The sequence below is a fragment of the Drosophila takahashii genome, chromosome 3R, assembly GCF_030179915.1.
Source record: "Drosophila takahashii strain IR98-3 E-12201 chromosome 3R, DtakHiC1v2, whole genome shotgun sequence".
NCBI classification, from domain to species: Eukaryota; Metazoa; Arthropoda; class Insecta; order Diptera; family Drosophilidae; genus Drosophila; species Drosophila takahashii.
The window spans coordinates 7,173,875-7,197,053 of NC_091681.1; the positions used below are offsets into that span (position 1 = coordinate 7,173,875).

General features: G+C 34.4%; 1 protein-coding gene across 1 annotated transcript in view; it reads right to left on the reverse strand.

Moving 5' to 3' along the window:
* Positions 1–23,179, reverse strand: part of LOC108060248 (uncharacterized) — a 275,381-nt gene that overhangs the window by 145,479 nt on the left and 106,723 nt on the right. The window contains exon 4 of the mRNA XM_044394777.2: positions 18,493–18,926. Coding sequence (XP_044250712.1) covers positions 18,493–18,926 — 434 coding nt within the window. The remainder of the gene's footprint in view (positions 1–18,492; positions 18,927–23,179) is intronic.

Consider the following 23,179-nt stretch of genomic DNA (forward strand, 5'->3'; position numbering starts at 1 on the left):
TTTGCTGCTGCAAAATGCCTGCGGCAGTTCCCAGCTATGCTCATATTTATTTGGCTTAAATTTTAGCTTAATTAACACACCATATTTTGCTGGCAGCATATCCATGAAAATGTATTCATAAATATACAAAATATATAGTATATTATATACATTTTATGCTTACATATATTTATGTGTTTATTTATTTGTTTATTTATTTATTTATTTAATTTAATATATTACCTTTGGAGAAGGTAGGCACGAGTTTGAAAACCCCTGATAAAGGGGTATCACAGAAACCGGCGACTGATTTTGCGACGGTTGGTTTGGAAACCAACCCAGCAAAACCGTACACCCAGAAAAAAAAAGAACGAAAACAAGAGAGAACGCTATAGTCGGGTTGGTGTCCCGACTATCTAATACCCGTCAGTCAGCTAAAGGGAGTGCGGGGGAGATAGATATATAAACAATTTTGATTGCGTAAAACTTTTTAATGAATGGTCCGATTTGAAAAATGTCTTCCACATTTCGATAGGTATAAATATACACAACAAAATTGCATTTATACTTTTCGGAAATCTCTTGTGGACGTTAGAGGGGGCGTGGCGCTCGGCTGAAATAAACTTGCGCTGCGTCGGAAGCCCAAGAATATGTGTGGGAAATCTCAACCTTATAGCTTTTGTAGTTTCCGAGATGTCAGCGTTCATACGGACAGATAGACAGACAGACAGACAGACAGACAGACAGACAGACGGACATGGCTAGATCGACTCGGCTACTGACCCTGATCAAGAATATATATACTTAATGGGGTCGGAAATGCTTCCTTCTAGCTGTTACATACTTTTGCACGAATACAATATACCCTTTTACTCTACGAGTAACGGGTATAAAAATCAAAAAAAATTTTTCTTGATTTAAGAACAATCCGTTCGCTATTTTTCGTTCATGAAAAACTAACGCCGCAGGGTCAAATCATGAACTTTTTAATAATATTATGAACGCGGCACAGAAAAGTGTTGAGCTTTGAACGAATGTGGTCAGATTATGAACAATGGTTCTGAAATTGCGAACACTGTTCATAAACTATTTCTTGCCCGGTCCGAAAAACATGCTAGTCTAGTGCCCCGTTTGTCCGTACTTGAAAAATTGGTTCCGTGGTCCAGCTGTTAGACCGTCCGCCTTTGACATAGAGTAGCCCAGGTTCGAGCCCGCGAAAGGAAGTAGTGAATCGTAAGTTTTAATAAAATATTATTTCTAATGTTAATATGTACTTCTAATAATAAATAAATTATATGACAACAACAAATTCTAAAATATAACATGTATTTAAAATAATTCAACCACTAAAATTAAGAATATCAAATACATCTCTTCCAGGCGCATAGTAAAAACAGCAAGTGGCAAGTCCAGAAATCTAGTTTATTTTTGTTTTTTTATGAACTTTTTGTTCTCAAATATACCCCAAAATATTTTAAAAGTGACCCCATTCGTTCGCAAAACATACCAAATATTTCGGTCAAATTTTATGAACAAGCGTTCTTGAACTGACAACAAACGGGCTTACGCATTTTTTGACACCGTTTGGGCTTGGTTTTTGAACGTTTCGAACGGATTTTTTTCTGGGTGTCACAGAATCAGTAAGGATAAGATGACACATTCAATTTTTAACGTCAATTCATTGTAGAACTTTTTCTTTAAGGAGATATACAAGCACCATAGAAAACTTTTTAATAAATGGTACGACCTAAAAAATTAATTCTACATTTCGATAGATATTTATTAAAGCCGAGCAACGGGAATACATCTAAATTACTATAAAATTCGACCCCTAAAATACGGTCAGTAGCAAATTCCACCCATTGGATTGACCTATAAATCTAAAAAAATCAAATTAATTCGGAAATAATTAAGCGCAGAGTGTGACGTAGAGATTTAAACAAAAAACGACCCCAAAGTGCCCCAAAAATCGATTTGTTTTTTTTTTTAAATTCTTTCTTTTGCCATTTCTTTGTTATAAATGTTATTAAAATGGTTTAAAAATGTGATGTTCATAATCTTATGGCATACCCGCAAATAACTGCATTTAAATTTCTTGGAGATTCAGCATCCTTAACCAAGTCCCCAATATTTTCAAATTTGGCTAACATAATGTGACGTCACGCGTCCCCATATGTTTGTATGTATGTTCTGCTGGCGCATGTATGTATGTGCATATGTATGTCCTGCTGTCGCAATTTAAGTGTGACCGCGCAAGGGGAAAATGAAAATACCACAGCCAAAAAAATCGATTATATCGCAAATCTTAAGTAAACGTAATTTTTTAAAATATCGGTAGACCTTACAGAAATCCCATTAAGCTGAATTTTACAGTCGAAATTTTCCTTAAAATTGCTTCTGTTTATTTAAATGCAAAAGACCGATCAGCAAACTATTTATTAGTTTTCAAATGTTGAGTTATCGACAAACTTTGGATTTATAAAAAACAAAAACAAACAATGATTTGCTCTGCTATGTACACACACACGCACAAAATAAATATATCAAAAAAATGCGTATTTTACACACACAGCCATTAGATACATATATGTATATGCGTGTGTACGTTTGTGTGTGTGCATTGCAGCTGACTAAGGAATTAAGATTCGATCAAATTCAAATTCAAGACAATACTGATATCCTTTTGCTTAAAGAAGTTTTCATTTACATTTCCACAACATACTTACATAAGACATTTTGTAACCGATTTTTGTGAACTAAAATTCAAATCGCATTGATAACACCAGTTTACAAAAAAAAATCGATGAAATATACCATGAATGAAACCTTTGTTTTCCGGTAAGGTACGTTTTCCTGATTAAGAAAATAGCACTTAAAATTTTTTTTATGGATAACATTTTGTTTAAAGTGTAAAAAACGTTTTTGACACTTTTTTAATTTCTAACTTGAGTTGTGGTTAACCGATTTCAACCATAATTCACTCATTTTACAGGTATATGAATATTTTAAGTTTGGGACAACCATGATTTTTTGGCCGTTTACAGCTGTTAACTGAGACAACAGGTCTCTGACAGGGCTCTAACAGGGCTGTAATATTCGTTTTGCCCAACTTAAAAAATCGATATAAAATTCATTTTCTGGTGGATTCTAATGATCATTAGCTTGTTTTTTTTGTCAAAGTACCATCTACCAGAATATGTTATAAAACTAATTTCGGTTTTTTTGCGTGTATTTTTAACGAAGCCATTTATGCCAAAACTTTTGCATTTTTTTCAAATTTTTTAACTTTGACGAGGTGTGGCTTCTTAACTAATGACTGAAACTCAATGCTGTGTATAAGAAAGTTAAAGAGCAGTATATTACCTGTAAAATGAGTCACCGATGACCTCTGTCGGTTTACCAGAACTCGAGATAAAAAATAAAAAAGGGCCAAAAACGTTTTTTACACATAAAAAAAAATTGACACCATACAAAAAATTATAAGTGCCCATTTCTTAATCAGGGAGATGTACTTTACCGGAAAATTAAGGTTGCCTTCGATTAGGGTGAGGTCGATTTTATTTTGTAAACTAGTGTAATTAAAGATACATCTTTAAGTCAACTAACAAGACCATCAACAAACGAATCAATCAATAGCTCGATTTTATATCGATTTTTTACGTTGGGAAAAACGGGTATAACAGCCCTGTTAGAGCCCTGTTGTCTCAGTTAACAGCTGTAAACGGCCAATGAAACACCGTTGTCGCAAGCTTCAAAAATGCATATCAAATTAATTTGCTGGTGGATTGTAATGATCAATAGCTTGTTTTTTTTGTCAAAGCACCTTCTACCAGTAGAAGTTATAAAAATAATTTCGGTTTTTAGGCATGTATTTTTAACGAAGCCATTTATGCCAGCATTTTTGCATTTTTTCTAACTTTGTCAACTTTGACGAAATGTAGCTCCTAAACTGATGAATGGATCTCAATGCAGTGTATAAAAAAGTTGGAGGGCATTCTATATCCTGTAAAATAAGTCATTTATGGTTGAAATCGGTTAACCACAACTCAAGTTAGAAATTAAAAATGTGTCAAAAAGGTTTTTTACACTTAAAAAAAAATGTTATCCATAAAAAAAAATGTAAGTGCCATTTTCTTAATCAGGAAGACGTACCTTACCGGAAAACAAAGGTTTCATTCATGGTATATTTCATCGATTTTTTTTTGTAAACTGGTGTAATATTAAAAGAACATTAAATATTCAAACCAATTGATTATCTTGCTCTTTATTACACGTGCTCATATTGTTTAAACAAATTCAAATGTTTAAACAATTTGATTCACGGCTTCCCCGCCCACCCATCTTCCCTATTATTAATATAATTCTAATCAAGGTGAAAAATTAATGTGAAAACAAAAATACTGAAACAAAATATCAATGATAAAATGCAGTAATTTGGAATTGCCTTTCTTGATGTCTTTTCTTAAATTAGTCAAATACATAAAGCAAAACATTGCTCGCATATTTGTTTCCCTTATAATAGTTGTCTACTGTGGTTCCTTCCAAAACCCCCCGGTAGCAAATTCGCCAAGAGTATTTGGTTTGTAATAGTTTAAATAAATAGTTTAAAAATTGCATCTTTAAAAAACAAAAAATAGAAATAGAAAATGTAGAACGAGGTAGCAAGGCCAATATCAACAGGATTTGTTTTAAGGTACCGATGAAATAAAATTAAGCCTAAAATGATCCTATCTCTGGCATTCATTTTTTTAAAATAAGAATTGTAGACATTAATTTTTTTTTTAACTGTCGAAGGATAAACATCCCATCACATTTTAAAGCAGTTGTAACATTTCAAGGCGAACTTAAATTAAAAATATTCCTAATGTTTTTAAAAATCTTAGTCAAAATTATTATATTGGTTGTTGGAGAGCTATGTAAAACTTTTAGGAATTTTTTTAAGAATACAAGTTTTTTTTCCAGAGTTAAACGCTAATCGATTTGGAATTGAATTACAAACTTAACGCGGCGTGATAATCCATATTCTGGCAGTTTTTTGCTTTGTTTTCGATAAAGTACTGCTTTGAAATTCATATTTTTGCACTCTTAATTAATACAAAAAAATGCATAAATTTATCTGGGTAAGAGCGAGACAGCAATAGTCAAAACTCTCTGAAATTAAAAAAGAGTTTACTTTTTTTAGCATGTAAATTTAATCAAATTCGTAACCTATCTATTTGTTTATTAAAGACATTTTTTTTCAAATAATGTTTCTAGGCTTTAATGGCAATGGATTGGGAATTTAATTACATGCTCAACGCAGTATGACATTCTATATAGAATGTATATATAATAATATAATAAATATATATTTAAATAATATGTTTTGGACAAAATACTAATGTTTTGAATGAAATTAGTGTAAGGATTTGTGTCGAAAAAGGAATCTGTTTGTTTCTGTTTTGTCCATCTGTTAACTTATGCAAACAATCCATAATCAGGGGTGTCACAGAAATCTCTTCCAACCGAAGACGGTTGGATTTTGCATTGATGCACGTAAGAACTTTAACGGATTTCGGTTGGAAGTAATTTCTGTGACACCCCCGAATAATTTTAAAAAGATTTTAAAAACACATGTTTTTTTAAGTTGTATTTAAAGGACAAAATATTTTTGTTTTTACGGATATCAAGGGAAAAAGTTCTGATAAAATCTTTTCTCGGTTTATAGAATAAAAATTAGGAATTTTTTAAATTTAAAATAAGTACCAAAGATAAAGCAATGCATAATTTTCAATTTTCAATACATATAAGCAGAATCGGCTCTACGATGGCGCCGCCTAGTTGGAGGCAGTGGTACCACTGGCAATGCAAGGCATAAATGCACGGACCATAACAGTTATAAGTTTCATTATTAAAAATCATTTTTAACGGTTATTTAAAATTTTCATTGTAAAAGTTTGAAAATAACACTATGCAGCATCAAAAATTTACCTCGATGGATGCTATATTTTTGGATTCGTTACGAATTCCCATTTAAATTGACCAACTTTGCGGAGCTCTCAGAGGCAAATGGATGCATGGTTTGATTCGATATTTTTTACTATGTTTTCTAGAATTTGTTTCTGCCTTAAAAAAAATCCTAAAATTATTATACCCGTTACTCGTAGAGTAAAAGGGTATATTAGATTCGTGCAAAAGTATGTAACAAAATAAAAATTGGTTAAAATTATATAAGAACAATGTAATCAATATGCCAAGTTACGAAATCCAAGCACAATTCCTTATTGGTTAAAAAAAATCACGAAAAACTTGAAAAAATTACAGTTCTATATGTATCTCCCCCCTTAAAAACAAGACGACATTGATGAAAATAAATAAATATTAATCACGATTCAAACAATTTGTCACCTTTGCTCATTTAAATACATTTCGCTCACTGATCGAAAAGTATTCATCATAGTGAAAATAAATGATGAAAAATGCCTTACGAGTGATGAAGTGATCATTGACAATATTGTCAAAGACAAAAAGCACCGACAACTCAAGCGCGTTCGATCTATGTATAATGGGCAGAAACAGAAGATGTAACCTGCGTTTACAAAGTTATGAATATTAAAGAAAGATATTAAAGAAAAAGTACTTTAAATAAACTTGGTGTTAGTAGCCTTATTTTGGTTTTTATTTTCCTCATTTTATCCTGACAAAATGTCAAAATTGAGGAAAATGTTTTGAGTTCAAAAAGCAGTATAAAGCAGTTGTGATGCTTATCAGAAAAATTATTACTCCTAATTATACCCGTTACTCGAAGAGTAAAAGGGTATTTTGTATTCGTGCAAAAGTATGTAACAGCTAGAAGGAAGCATTTCCGACCCTATAAAGTATATATATTCTTGATCAGGGTCACTAGCCGAGTCGATATTGCCATGTCCATCTCTCCGTCTGTCTGTCCGTCCGTATGAACGCTGAGATCTCGGAAACTATATCAGCTAGAAGATTGACATTTTGCATGCAGATTCTAGGAGTTCCTACGCAGCGCAAGTTTCAAAAGGGTGCCACGCACCCTATAACGCCCACAATCGCTTATATACGATTTTAAAAATTTCAATATTTCGGAAAAGTAAAAATGCAGTTTAATTGTGTTGATCAATACCTATCGAAATGTAGAAAAAATTTTTTAAAGTTTTTGTCTCCTTCGCACTCCCTTTAGCTGGGTAACGGGTATCTGATAATCGGGGCACCCGACTATAGCGTTCTCTCTTGTTTTAATATACATATAATATTGTCAACACTAGCTATACCCGGAGCGACTTCGTTCGCTCAAAATTAGTTTGCAGTTTGGAAATTAGGTTGTCAGGACTTTCTTATATCTTATTTGCGCGTTTGTTGAAACCCTTTGCGTAAACATCCTTTCTAGAAGATTCTTCAAGAGAGAGATTCCGAAGACTACTGGTAGAGCTATATAATAAATGAATGCGATCTAAGTAAAAGAAGTGCATTTTTATACCTTCTATCAGTTACAATGTTATCAATGCAATTTTAATTTGCGCGCAAGTTTACACTTGTTTCTAAATTCGAATTTGTTATTTTTAAATTTATTGTTTTGAATGAAACGAAAACATTTGTACACACACGAAAAGATTGACATCCCATACAAAAGTAGCGAAGTAACTTATTATTTTCCGATTCCACATTTGATTGATAATTATTAATTTTAAACTCTTCCAATTTTGCATTGGCTAAAAGGAAATAAATTATTTTATTTGTATTTCAGCACATTATCTACATTCAAATAGAAACATACACACACATTGTGTGTATGTACATGTATTGTACATACATATAAGCAAATCAAAACATATCCAAATATACATATGTACATAAGTATTTGGTCAAAAGTTCGAATCTTAAGATTAATATTGAACTTGGAAACATTTTGGCTTTGCTTACAGAATTTGTAGTAATTTTCTATTTTCTTCCATGGTGGAAATTAAATAAGGTTCTTACTTCTGCTACAAAATGAAAAATAAAACCTAAGCATTTGATCCACAGGACTGACTATTGATCGAAAATCATTTTGATCGGAGTTTAAGTTTTTAAAATCCAAAACAAATTTAACTTAAATTGCCTCTTTCCCCTCCCCTTTCCTTGCAGCACTACCCTTCCCATTTCTTGGCTGTTGCTCTCTCGGCCGTCGCTGGCTTGCCATCCGCTCTCTGGGTTTCGCTCTCTCGGCGGGCTCCCACAAAATGCAACGCAATAACTTAGGAAATCAAAATAAATTCGTTAAAAATACTTTAAAAAAATGTTAAAAACTTAAAAAATTAAACTTAAGCATTTGGGCCATAGAATAACCATTTACCAAAAAATCATCTCGATCGGAGCAGCGGTTTAGATTTTTTAAATCGAAAAGTTAATTTTTAATGTAGCCCCCAAATTATGGGGGATATCGAAATTTCTTTTAGATTTCTAATTAGGCCCTTTCAATACCTAAAATTCTGCAAAATCAAAATTTCGAAAGTACAACCACTTTAGAAGCTAAGCTTAAGTAAATCTAATGATTTTTTGCTCTAAATATGGATATTGGAGCTGTTTGGGGCCACTGGGGGGACATGTCGGACCTTAGTGAGCGCCTACGCCCCCAATGACATACTGTGAAAAATTTTGGCTGCTCTAGCTCTTATGGTTTAGGCTGTGGTCGTATCCCCCTAAAAATCGGTCTTTCATTTTATAATCTTTAGAGATAATACGAAATTAAAATTTTTTGCGATTTGTAAGTTAATAGGAATGATCTGCAAGGTATATAAGCTTCGGCTGGCCGAAGCTAGCTTCCTTTCTTGTTTTTCAATAAAGTTGTAATAAATCGAAAGCAAAGCTGCGCCATTTTCTTATGCGGTTACTCCACTACATTGTTAGGCTCATTCATTAGAGCAATTTTTTCTCAGCCTATACGATTTTACATAGGTGCGAGCAAGACAGATATATGTTGGCTGCAATGAGCAAAATGGTTAAAACCGATGGGCACTTTTGGAATTCGGTCGTACGACTATATCATATAGCTGTCATAGGAACGATCGGAAAATTAATGGGAAAATAGTAGGTTTTTATTGTATTCTCCCTACTCTAGGATATGACTTTTTTTAACATTTCCGAATTTCGAATTAAATTTAACAAAAATCGGACAACTTTATATAGCTGCCATAGGAAGGTCAGAAAAAATAATGTCAAAATAATAGGAAAGGGTCACCTTGCAGGAGACCGTTGATAAGGCTCCCGCTCAGGCAAACAGATGTGGTCTCTGCGTAGACCATAGATAAGTATATTATAATAATTTTTTGTTAGATAAGTAAGCCAAGACTTAATAAAATAAAATCAGTTTCAGTACAGAACTCAAACGTGAAGGTTGTATTCCTTATTACAGGAATCCCTTTCAAATTTTGACTCCCACAATCAAGTTTTACTAATTTTGCATTCAGATCCTCATATGCAATCCTTAGTCCAACTGGTTCAAGTTCTAGTTGCGACGACTTTAAGCAGACAGTTTATGAACTGTATGCCAGGCATCTAAGCCAAGCAATACAAATTTTGGTGATCCCGACGTGATCTCACCAAGAGATCACACCCTAAAACACAACGTTGGAGAAATCTTCCATACAAGTCCTTTTGCCCAAGTCGTCAACAAGGCGACAGATTAAGGACACCTGAGTAAAGTCTCAGGAAGTTGGAAGACTGGTCCACAACCAGCTGCGTCAACGTTCTCGAAGTTGTCAACGGGCGACACTTTGAAACCAGAATCAAGTATTCTCAGAGTACCCAAACTCAGCACCACAGTTGGTGTCATCAAATTCACCCAAATCATTCATAAGTGTTAAAAGCTTCTTTGACAAATTCGGTTGCGAATAGGAGCGTATCCAGCTATACAAGCAAATAAAACACTCCCAACGTGTCAAAAGTTTTAAACACAAGGTAATAAATATGAGTGACATGGATGAGCAAGCGGTCACTACACGTGCAAGAGGATATCAGTCAAGAAATCTCAAAATTTATCATCAACTTCAAGAAAAAATCATCGGAGAGAAAATCAAGTCCAAACTATTAACAAACCAGATTAACCGCACTCGATGACGCTTGGAGTCGATTCACAAAGAATGATCTCAAGATTCCTCAAAAATATAGAACTTCGGTATACATGAAGTTCTACAACGACTGTCGTGAGTCATACGACATATATCGATCTATCATACGGGACGGCATGGAACAATCAACAAGCCAAGCCGATATAAATCCAGACCCAACTGGTAACCCTGCAAGCATTCAGCAGCCCATGATAGAGTCCCAGAAACTAATATTACCATGTCATCGACAAAAAGCAATATCAGATTCTATTAGGCGCGCTCTGAAAGAGTGTTTAGATACGGGAAAGGCCGTAACAAGTGATTTGATACAATCACTATGGGCGCAAACTCAAGAGATCCATTTCTCGGTACACGAAGAATACGATGATCCGAGCAAGAGAGGATATGACATGAAATCCTTTCTAAGGCTTAGTACTCAACCCAACAAAAAGTCGTCCAAAACAAAAAACTTCATATGAAAAACAAGAAAGGAAGCTAACTTCGGCCAGCCGAAGCTTATATACCCTTGCAGATAAAGTAATGCTCACTCGGTGCAGTTCCAGGGATTCCAGATTCAGCGTTTCTATTTCAATTTTGTTTATACATAAGTTCACTCAAAAAATTATTTTTTCTTAAACATAGAAAAAAAAATTTTTTCTGTGCTTTATAAAGAGGAAAAATTTTCTAATCTTCAGAAAAATTTTCTAATCTTCAAAAAAATTCTGATTTGAACGAGTTTTTTTAGAAAATATTTTCTGAAATACAGAAAAACAATTTTTTTTCTAAATTATAAGGTTTCTTTTTCTTATCTTCCTTTCTTTTTTTGAGGGTTAAAATCGCCATTGATTTTAGAAAAAAAAAAAATGTTTGAAGATTTTTGTTACATTTAGAAAAAAAATGTGTGATATTAAGAAATATTTTTAGAAAATAAAAAATTTAACCGTATTTGATCGATTTCCCTTCCTATACACTTTTTAGAAATTTTTTTTTTAGCCTAAGAAAAAATCGCTATTAATTGAAGAAAATTTCCGGGATTGGTAGCCTAGGGGTCTAACGCGTGCGTGCATGCATACATATGTTATTCAAGCTTGCGGCTGCAAGAGTGAGTTCAAACCCACGTCGAGACGAAAAACTCATGGTGTCTTTTTGTTTTTTTTTTTAACATTAATAGTTACATATTAATAAAAAAAACAAGAAAGGAAGCTACCTTCGGCCAGCCGAAGCTTATATACCCTTGTAGATAAAAGAATACTCACTCGGTGCAGTTCCAGGGATTCCAGATTCAGCGTTTCGATTTATTTCAATTTTGTTTTTAAGTAGTCAAGAATCAAAACGCCTACTTCCTACAAAGTTACAATGAATTTTCTTATATTTGTTTGGGAGCCTTAAGATATAGTGGTCCGATCCGGCTGGCTCCGACATATGTACTACCTGCAATAGAAAGAAGGCCTTCGGGAAAGTTTCATCGCGATAGCTTTAAAACTGAGAGACTAGTTCGCATAGAAACGGACAGACGGACAGACGGACAGACGGACATGGCTAGATAGACTCGGCTATTGGTGCTGATCAAGAATATATATACTTTATGTGGTCGGAAACGTCTCCTTCACTGCGTTGCAAACATCTGACTGAAATTATACTACCCTCTACAAGGGTAATAACAACGTCAAAAAATTTTGTTTCATATGAAGTTTTTGTTTTGAACGACTTTTTGTTGAGTTGAGTACTAGCCCTAAAACTTGAAAAGGAAATTCAAGATATCTTAGGAGCAAAATCAAACTCCTCTAGCAATGAAGTTATGCATTTGCCCAGAGTCAGCATCCCCAAATTCGATGGGGATCTACTCAAATGGACTCAGTCTTTTGATTTATTCAAATGCATGGTCTATGATATTAACATGACGACGGTACGGAAAATGTGGTACCTAAAAACCACCTTAACTGAAGAGGCTGAAAGTTGATAAGACACATCGTACTTAAGGAAGAAAATAACCTCAGCGCCTGGGGTATATTAGTCGATTCCTACAACAATCCCCGATATGTGGCAGACACGATTATCAATCGTTTCCTGCATCAAAACACAATTAGTGACGATCCAAGGTCATTAAAAAAAATGTACATTACAACTGTCAAGTCTCTAGCATCATTAAAGAGACTGGGCATCGATGTAACAAGTTGGGATACAAAATTGATTGCTACCATCAAGCAAAAATTGGATCTTGCAAGCAGAGCCCTATACGACACCCAAAAAAAAATCGACTGAAATCGCCCTTGGTTTTAGAAAATCGCCTATGAATTTGCTTTACTGGCGATTTTGTATATTAAAGAAAGTAAGTTTTTAAAAAAAGACGTTTTTTTCTAAAAATCAAAAAAAATCTCTTCTGGTTATGTCTTTTAGTTGTTCATTTAATTTTGCTCTTAAATATTTATTGATTAATATTAATATTTATATATATCTATTTATTATGGTTCAATAGTAACAGTAATTGAATGTTTCAAGTTTAAAACTCAAACATCATTTTTATCAAAATATAATTATTCATGAGCTAAAAAAAAATGTATTGCATTTTTTAATGTTAATGTTAATGTTAATGTTAAAAAAAAAAAAACAAAAAGACACCATGAGTTTTTCGTCTCGACGTGGGTTTGAACTCACTCTTGCAGCCGCAAGCTTGAATAACATATGCATGCACGCACGCGTTAGACCCCTAGGCTACCAATCCCGGAAATATTTTGCAATTAATAGCGATTTTTTCTTAGGCTAAATAAAATTTTTCTAAAAAGTGTATAAGAAGGGAAATCGATCAAATACGGTTAAATTTCTTATTTTCTAGAAAAATATTTCTTCATATCACACATTTTTTTCTAAATGTTAGAAAAATCTTCAAACATTTTTTCTGTTATTAGAAAAACAATATTTCTATTATGTAGAAATATTTATAATTTTAATGGCAATTTTTTTTTTCTATATTAAAGAAAAAATAATTTTTTGAGTGTAGTAGACGTAAAAACTGCGTCTGGCGTATTTCAGCGACCAATCACGCGGCTCACGCCGCTTCTTAAAGAAGAAGTATCGACAAAGCGGCCTAACAGTTCAATCGAGAAGCAATAGTTTCAGAAAAGGTCCCAAAAAGAAAGAAAATAAAAATTCCAGTTCTACCAACGTTACTAGCAATGCTACTTATTCTTCCGCTCGCAGCCAACAGATGTAACTCAGCCAACAAATGTAACTCAGTTCGCCAATCAGCCCGGAATATTCTATGAACGACTCGGCACTGCAAAAACGGCAGGTTCGGAATGGACCATTATTACGTATTATGATTTGAAACCATATTGGAGCGATATGAACATATTGTCCACTGGGATTAAGGAACTCAGGCACAAGTTTTCTGAGCTCCATAACAAACGCATGCAACTCTATATTTGAGCATTTTCAGAAGGAAGTTATCTGATCAACCATTCCCGACAGCGAAGATAACCACTCGATGTAGTAGTTAACGTGGCTAACTCACTATTTGACTTACTTGACGCCAGGTATGCAGACGACATGGCCAAGGTTATAAATGAGGTGAAATCCAGAGAAGATGTGTTGATGATGCTGCTCAAGAATAAAGCGTCGATCTTGGATTCTACTATAAACAAGTCATCCACTGATAGCCGCATCAGAAATTTCGAGCATCAACTTGCAACAATCAACAAGGAACGAGGCAGCTATCAAGGCGACCACTTACAGCAAGCATTTGTGATCTGAACTGCCCAGCTAACGCTGCTGGCTACTGGAATGCAGCGGATGCAAGCGGAAATTGCCAGCGTTCTTACCGACGCACAGTGGCGCCTTTTGACTTTTTTTGGTAATAAATCATAACTTTTGAACCAGTGAAGATAATTGAATGATGTAAACGGCAAGTGATAGATAATTTATCCACCTTTCAAATTATTGCTTGAGACAGGGAGTGGGCGTGGCAGAGGCGTACTTACAAATCGGCAAAGTCAGAATTTAAAAACAAATCCATTTTTTTCCAACACAAAAAAACTTTTTTTTTTAAAAGTTTTTGTTTTTTTTAGTTTTTTTTTTTATGTTGTAATTTTTAAAAATTATTAAAAAATTTTGATTAGTTTATTTTTTTATGTTTTAATTTTTAAAAACTAAAAAAAAAAAATAAATAAATTAAAGTTTTTTAAAAACTTTTCTTTTTATATATTTTTTAAAAGACCTAACATTTTTGGACTATAATTACTAGATTCTAGTTCTGTGACAAGGTTATGATTCCATGACCTTAAAATACAGTTTGGACTCGCACATACTAAATTCAATGCTTAGGCAGCGTAAGTTGTTTTGAGCTGGCAAAGTGGCTATTTTCGTTTCTGAATTACTTTTAAACGTAATTTTTTACAGTAACATGATGTATACCAAAATTTAAGGAATCTCAAGGACTATACAGTTTGAAGTTTTAAAGGAAATTGTTTTTGAGAAAAAAAAAGTTTACAAAAAATTTGTTTTGTGCATATCTTTTTAAATATTACATTTACACAAATTACATACAGAAGGCGCTTAAAGCATTTTAAAATACCTTTCAAACAAGATACAGCACAAGTCTGTAGCTTCAGTAGAAGTTACGGCCTTCCGTATTTTAGCTATTTATAGCTGTTTTTCCGCTAAACTGGCGGGTTTTTTCCAAAAGTGGTAGAACTAAAGTTTCTTATATCGAGCTGTTAAACATAATATCAAATTTTCAGGACTTTAACACAATGTTTTGGACAAATCTTTCACAAGGTTGCGCCATATGCAATTTCTGGGACCACACAGAAAAAAAAATTGATATGAAATTGCACTTAAGTTAACATTATTTCATATCAAATTTGGGCCGATATTAATTAATGCAACATTAATATTTCGAACATATCAAGTTGATATTTTCTAGAATATCAAGTTGATATTTTTAAATATCAATTCAATCTTAAGAAAGATTAATTTTTAAAATAACATTTGAATTTTGCGCTCTCGATATCAGATAAAAATTGAACAAGAAAAAGAAAATAAAACTTGGGGAATCGGGAGTTATCCCTGTTGCATAAGTTCCTGTTTCTCAACTTGTTCGTACATAAACTACTTTTAGTTACAGATTTTATCTGAAATAATAACTGAATTTATTGTATAATTAGCAAATTATGAATATAAAAATCAAATAACTTACTAACTTGAGAAAAACATCTTGGTCGCTCGTGGGAATCGAACCCCTTGCGTCACATTTTGCAGTCAAACACTCTACTAGCTGCGCCAGGGGAGCATCACATGAGGCGCTGTACAAAGTACATTCATAATTTGTTCTCTTGGGTTCGAGGTTTTTACTCTTACTTAGCCATTTACATAAACTAAATCTCAATTTGTATTAAATATGAATATTATTGAGTAAAAAAAAATAAAAAGACGCAAAGAACTTCCACCTCGACGTGGGACTGAACACACACTTCCGACTATACGCTTACATAACATATAATCCGCGCGCTTTGGTCCCCTAGGGCAATTCCTAAAAATTTTTGATATTTTATCATATCAGTGTCATATGATTTCATATAAATTATAAATATACTTGTTTAAAAATTTCGAAATCGGTATTTTTTCGAACAAATAATATGAAATAAGATCAAAATAATATTTATTCATGTTAGAATAATATCACAAAACTTGATCTTAAAAAAGATCAAAATAACCAACACTTATCAATTTGATATTTTGTCATATTTTTTTCTGTGTATAAGGCAAAGTGTTGGTTATTATGCATTATTAAAAAAGATCAAAATAACCAACACTTATCAATTTGATATTTTGTCATATTTTTTTCTGTGTATAAGGCAAAGTGTTGGTTATTATGCATTATTGGCAATGGGAGCAAGGCCAGTTACAATTCAGCAGAAGAAGCTTGTGCCAATAAGGTGGTCATTGATAATGTTGCTGACGGCTTGACCCGATATATGATACTCTAGTGCGCAGACTTATAACACAGGTACACAGCCAAAAATTTCCACGAACCATTTCAAGTTTTCCATGACATTTGGGTGCTCCTGAGTAAAAGTCCCATACAAAATTATTTTCCATCACCTACAGGTTCCGCGGTATAGCTAAGAATACAAAAAACCGATGTTTGTCGACATTTTGAATTACGTGGCCTATATAATTGGACCAACCTTTATTATTTTCGGTTGGGCCTACTCTCAATACATCAAGGCATTCCTAAAAAATAGTCCCCATTGTGAACCATTGCCCATGTCTTTGGAATTCGACGCCAAAGTTGAAAATCCCAAAATTGTAGAGATTTTTCTGATGGAAAAAAAATTCTGAGGATTAAATCTCGAATGGAAGTAATTTTAACTATTCATTGTATCTATTGTTCATTGTATGCTTTAATTTCGGTTTACAGCGTTTTCATTAGAACATTTTATTGGATTTCTTATACTTATAAAACCGATTTTTTGATTTCATTATCTACTCCTAAATGTTGTCAAATTTTGAATAAGTCATGGCAACCTCTAGAACTAAGAAACTAAAATACGTTCACTGAACATACACAGGGAAATGTAAATGTTTACTCCCATTCTGTAGGATGCCTTGACTTTTTTAAAATTTGACAACATTTAGGAGTAGATAATGAAATAAAAAATCGGTTTTATTAGTATAAGAAATCCAATAAAATGTTCTCATGAAAACGCTTTAAACCGAAATTAAAGCATACAATGAACAATAGATACAATGAATAGTTAAAATTACTTCCATTCAAGATTTAATCCTCAGAATTGTTTTTCCATCAGAAAAATCTCTACAATTTTGGGATTTTCAACTTTGGCGTCGAATTCCAAACACATGGGCAATGGTTCACAATGGGGACTATTTTTTAGGAATGCCTTGATGTATTGAGAGTAGGTCCTACCGAAAATAATAAAGGTTGGTCCAATTATATAGGCCACGTAATTCAAAATGTCGGCAAACATCGGTTTTTTGTATTCTTAGCTATACCGCGGAACCTGTAGGTGATGGAAAATAATTTTGTATGGGACTTTTACTCAGGAGCACCCAAATATCATGGAAAACTTGAAATGGTTCACAATTTCACAAAGTTTAATTTTGTGTTCCTGTGTAACTATTGCTGTGACTAAACAGTAGGTTCACACAGTAGGCAATTTCATTACAAACATTTCTGTAAAAGCAGCATGATGATCGAATCATTACTTTTTGAGATATACTATACGCAATCCTAGAAAAAAAAATTTCGATAAAAACGCATTTAAAGTAATGAAATATATATGTATTTTCCCCTTCAACCACGGACCGAAAATAATGATTTTTTTTTTTTGAGTAATAAATCACCATTTAATGATTATTTTGAAAAATAAATTTTCTTTGTATAAACCGCTTAAAAAGCGGTTGTTTTTTGTATACAAAATTTTTTTTCTGTGGGAATCGAACTCGTGCTTACAGCACGGGGGACCATCACACTAACACCCAGCCCACATGTTGGGTGGGATCTATGTGGAATAGTTCATAACATCTTGTCAAGTCGTTTTGCTAATATATAAATGACATAAATTCCTAAGATTGCTAGAACTTTTGGTATTTATGCATACCTCTTGTAACTAAAAACCGCGTTTTTAAAACACCCTATCTTAGTAACTCAATATGTGCTCCGTGGTTCTACCTACAAGCACAAATTTAAATTTTTCTAAAATTCCGTACAGAACGGCTGAAACCGCACTTTGAGTGATATTTTTAAGCGAAATAATATCGCTCACATAATAATCATTATTTCTGAGCGATATTTCTTTTCGCTTACAAATAATCATTAAATGGTTATTTTTATTTTTTCACTTATAATGATTACGGTCCCTGCCTTTAACCCTTAAAATTAATTTTAACTAAAATAATTTAAGAAATAAACGTTTTTGTTATAAGCCATATATGGGGTGCAGAGAAAGAGGTGGGTAAAGTAGATTCTAGCTAAAAGAGTTGAGGTTGCCCAACTTGGTAATTGGAAGCTGTTGAAGTTGCGAGGGGTTTTCTTTCTATTAAGCCGCAAAAAGTGCCTAAATATCGAAAATTTGGAACTGAACACGGTTTTCTCAAAACTGTGACGTGATGGAAAATTTGCAAGTATGGGGTAGTAATCTACAACTAAAATCCTTTCAGGTTTTGCAGCGTTTAGTCTTGGGCTATATTTTGGTCGACCTGTTTTATTTGTTTCCAAGATCTACCCCAACTCTCGGGAGAATAGTTAAAGTATTAAAGTATTAAAAAAGGATGCTCATAAAATGTGTTCTGAACCGAAATTCGAATCCAGCAATGGTTCGTGTACTTATATTTCTGATGATAATCCTCCCTTTCATCAATGTTTCTTTGTCTGCTATCGATCTTAAAGTAAGGACGTACTCACTTTCATTCGCGGACAGGGCCACAGGACCACGGTCTTATTAAATTCAAGGGCCAGTTGCTCAGCCAGCTGATGGCAGTGACCCGAGAAGCTGCGGGCGTCGTTCCACCGAAACTCGACATTCGAGTCAGATAATAAGGAGGCCTCATCTCCCGTTGACAACTGTTTCGTTTTGGAGTCCTGCTGATTATGACGATGGGGCTCTTGCTCCTGTCTTTGCTGCTTCAAATATTGCTGATGATGCTGACGTGCCTGACTGGGGGGGTCAACGTCCACATTCGCATACTGACTCCGAGCCTCCTTGCCCCTTTGGACTTTGTTCACATCCACGTTAAGGTTTACTTCCACGTTGGTGTCTACATTAATGCACGCATTTAAAGTCTTTACAACGCTCGTGTATTTGGGCAGCTCGAGCAATTTAATGAAGCCACTTAAATCTGTGCGCCGTCGTCGACATCGTCGTCATCATCGGGAAAGGCGAAAAAGAAAGAGAAACATTTTATGTGGCGTATAAAAAATGTCTGCATATTTATCTGACTTGGTGGAAATTTTTTTTTGTGAGTGTATGTGGGAATGCGCTTAAGCGGTAAAGTAACTGTTACTGCTGATGAAGGCAGCCAGTGAAAGTCTGTCTGCAACGGCAGCAGTTCTTGCCTTCTGACCAGTGATGCCAACAAAGATTGCCAACAAAGATTGAAAGTAAAATAGCTATGTTTTTGGTTTATGCAATAATTAATATAACATCAACTCGGCTGGTGATCCTGATCAAGAATATATACACTTTCTAGGTTCGGAAACGCTTCCTTTAACCTGTTACATACTTTTGCATGAATGCAATATACAATTTTACTCTACGAGCAACCCTGCAAGCAAACGGGCGATATTTCTATCGCCTATCGTCCAGAAGTCACTTCTTAGTAACTTCTGGAAGATAGAAACACGACAGAACACATTATACGAAAACAAAATATACATCTATCGCGAAGAAGTCCCTTCTTGCTCACTTCTGGACGATTAAAGTACGATAGAACACATTTTACAAAAACAAAAAGGGTCACGATCGTGGAGAAGTAACTTCTAGGCGATAGAAAGACGATTGAACACATTTTACAAAAACAAAAAGGGTTCAAATCGCGAAGAAGTAACTTCTGAGGCACTTCTGGACGATAGAATGGCGATAGATCACATTTGACTACCTAAAAAGGCTTGCGATCGCGAAGAAGTAACTTCTGAGACACTTTTGGGTGATGAAAAGGCGATAGAACACATTTTACAAAAACAAAACCAATGGGGAAAAAACATCTTCCAATTCACTTCTGGAAGTTAAATTGAAGATAGAAAGGAATTTGGTTTTATTTTTTTTAAGTTTTTGGGGAACAGTCCGCTCTTGGCTCTCTCTTTATACCTGAAAACTACCCTTTTTTCTCTTTGACCTACGCACTTTGTATTTAGAATTCGAGCGTCAGTTCGTTTCGAGATTTCTTTGTGATCAGTGCGATTTATTCTAAATTTCTGTGTTTGTGATGAAATGCGGTGAACCCGATATTTTTTAAATATTACATACGGGTGGAATATAAATAAAATACAATATTCATTTACATCAAAAATTAAAGTGATTGGAGAAATCGAGATTTAAGCTTGTACAAGGCTGTCATGCGAAAGCAAAAGGAATTACTTGGCGTGAAACTCTGGGCAAACCGAAAACTTAACTATACTCCACTTATTTAATTATAAAAGGTAAATACCTCCTCCGATTTTTATATGGCACAATATTAATTATTTTTTTGTTGTTTTAAGCATTTTCATAGACGGAACACGGAACTGGAATTAAATAAAATAATACAACACCATTTCCTACAAGCTTATGGACCGTGCTTACATGCCGCAATGCTTTTGTAACTATATATTTCAATAAATGTGTTGAAAGAATAAACATGAAGAATGAGCACAAAAAACATATTTTCCAATTGGGAAAGAGTCTTCTAGGTATCGTCTACAAGTGTCTTCTGAGTAACTTCCAGAAGTGACTTCGGCGACACTTCTACAAGTGACTTGCACGATATCGCATTCGGATCGCCGAAGTCACCCCGTCGGGAAGAAATGTTCCACTACGGCGGCACTTCTAGAAGCGACGCCGAAGTCACCCAAAGTCACTTCTGGAAGTGACTTCCGCGACACTTCTAGGAGTCACTCAGAAGTGACTTCGGCGATCCGAATGCGATATCGCGGAAGTCACTTCCAGAAGTGACTTAGGCGACACTTCTAGAAGTGCCGCCGTAGTGGAACAGTTCTTCCCGACGGGGGTGACTTCGGCGATCCGAATGCGATATCGCGGACGATCGTTTTAATCTTCTAGACGTCACTAAATAGTGACTTCCGCGATAGAAAATGCTTGCAGGGAGGGAACGGGTATAAAAAAAGGGAAGTAATCATTTTTGGGGGCTCCTGCGCAGCGCAATCACCCTTAACGACCTTAAAATTTAAGGATTTCGGAAAAGTACAAATGCAATTTTGTTGTGTTTATTAATACCTATCGAAATGTGAATACAATTTTCCAAATCGGACCATTTATTTAAAATATATACATAAGTAAATAATATAATATATGTGAGACCGGGCTGTGATGAGGTTTTTTAAGTAGGGGAGAGTGGGGGAATTTCGTCACAGGGGTAATTTCGTCACCTGCAATATCTCGGAATCCATAAGTCGTAAAAAATGTATAATTTTTTTGTTTTAGTCCTTCAAGACGGTCAGACACAACCCATGCGTTTTTTTTGCACAGAAGGCCAAGTTAATTAAGCTATTATATTAAATGTGTTTTAATAGTTCAAAAGCTACATTTAGTTCTCGACGAAATATTTTCTGTATGCCACAATTGAAAAGGGATAAGATACAGGTTTTTTTGTATAATACACAGTGCTATAATGTGCATTTCTGCGTCAGTGATTTTTAACTTCGCGCCTAATTTCGGAAGAAAAATAATTATTTCTAAAGAAGTACTGTCTGGGGAAATTTCGCCACCCTACGCTAAGGGTAAATTCGCACCTATTTTAACTACATATTTTTATATTTGACGAGCTGGCTAACGAACAGACTACCAGCAGCAGCAACAAATATAGGACGTCAACAAAAATGGTACGCTTGATCAGTGTAGCATATTTACAGGCGTTAAACTCCCTACATTTTTCAGGTGACGAAATTGCCCCGGTGGTGTGGTGATTTTACCCCCCTGTGTGGCGAGATTGCCACAGTATATTGGTTTTACTTTTTAATTTTTTATAAATCACCAAGGTAATAAAAAAAAATAGGGGAATGTCACATTTTAAAGCTTGGTGCTAACCGCATTCAACAATAAAAATAGAAAAACAAGAGAGAACGCTATAGTCGGGTTGTTGTCCCGACTATCTAATACCCGTCACTCAGCTAAAGGGAGTGCGAACGCTGTGTCGGGTTGGTGTCCCGACTAATAATCGTAACTCAGCTAAAGGGAGTGCGAGGGAGATAGATATATAAATTTTGATTGCGTATAACTTTTTAATGAATGGTCCGATTTGAAAAATGTCTTCTACATTTCGATAGGTATAAATATACACAACAAAATTGCATTTATACTTCTCGGAAATCTTTAAAGATGTGGGCGCAGGACCCATTTTAAAATCGTTAGTGGGCGATTGTGGGCGTTAGAGGGGGCGTGGCGCTCGGCTAAAATAAACTTGCGCTGCGTAGGAAGCCAAAGAATATGTGTGGGAAATCTCAACCTTCTAGCTTTTGTAGTTTCTGAGATCTCTGCGTTCATACAGACGGACAGACAGACAGACAGACTAGATCGACTCGGCTAGTGACCCTGATCAAGAATATATATACTTTATGGGGTCGGAAACGCTTCCTTCTAGCTGTTACATACTTTTGCACGAATCTAGTATACCCTTTTACTCTACGAGTAACGGGTATAATGATAACGTGTCTCAAGATGGACAAAAAATAGCTTTGAAAAAATGCTGACAAAATTCCCCCACTCTCCCCTAACGTACACACAATCCCACTGATTTTGATTATATTTATTTTAGTTTTATTGAGTTATTTAGTATTATAAGTAGGTTTTGTTAAATGGAATATTCTGCGTCTACACTCAAAATAAATTTAACCCTAAATTTTAGAAAATCGCCATTAAAATTTCTTTTTTCTAAATACAAGAAAGTTATTTCTAAATCTAAGGAAATTTTTCTTAAGTCAAGAAAGTTTTCCTTAAATCCAGGAAGTTTTTCTTAAATGTAGAAAATGGTTACCATGAACTAAAATCACCCGAAAATCTAGAAAAAATGCCCTTAAAATTAGAAATTATTTTCTGAAAAATAGAAAGGCAAACGAAAATAATAAAATATTTTGGCAACACCTTTTCTAAAAATGAGTGCCCTAACCCTAAAATTGAGCTAACCCTAAATAATAGAAACATTTTCTAAAAATTAGAAAGTTTTTCTAAAAAATAGAAATAGTTGTTTTCACATGCTCTGGCACACCAAAATGTTCAATGCCAGAACTTGTCAGCTGCCGGGCGGCTGTACTAGTAGCGCAGACGGTTAAAGCGCTTGGTTAGAAATAGAATCGACCCTGGTTCGAGTCCCAGAGCAAACTATTTTTTACCTTTTTTTTTAAGTTTTTTTAATGTTTTTTTTATTTGTTTTTTTACTCT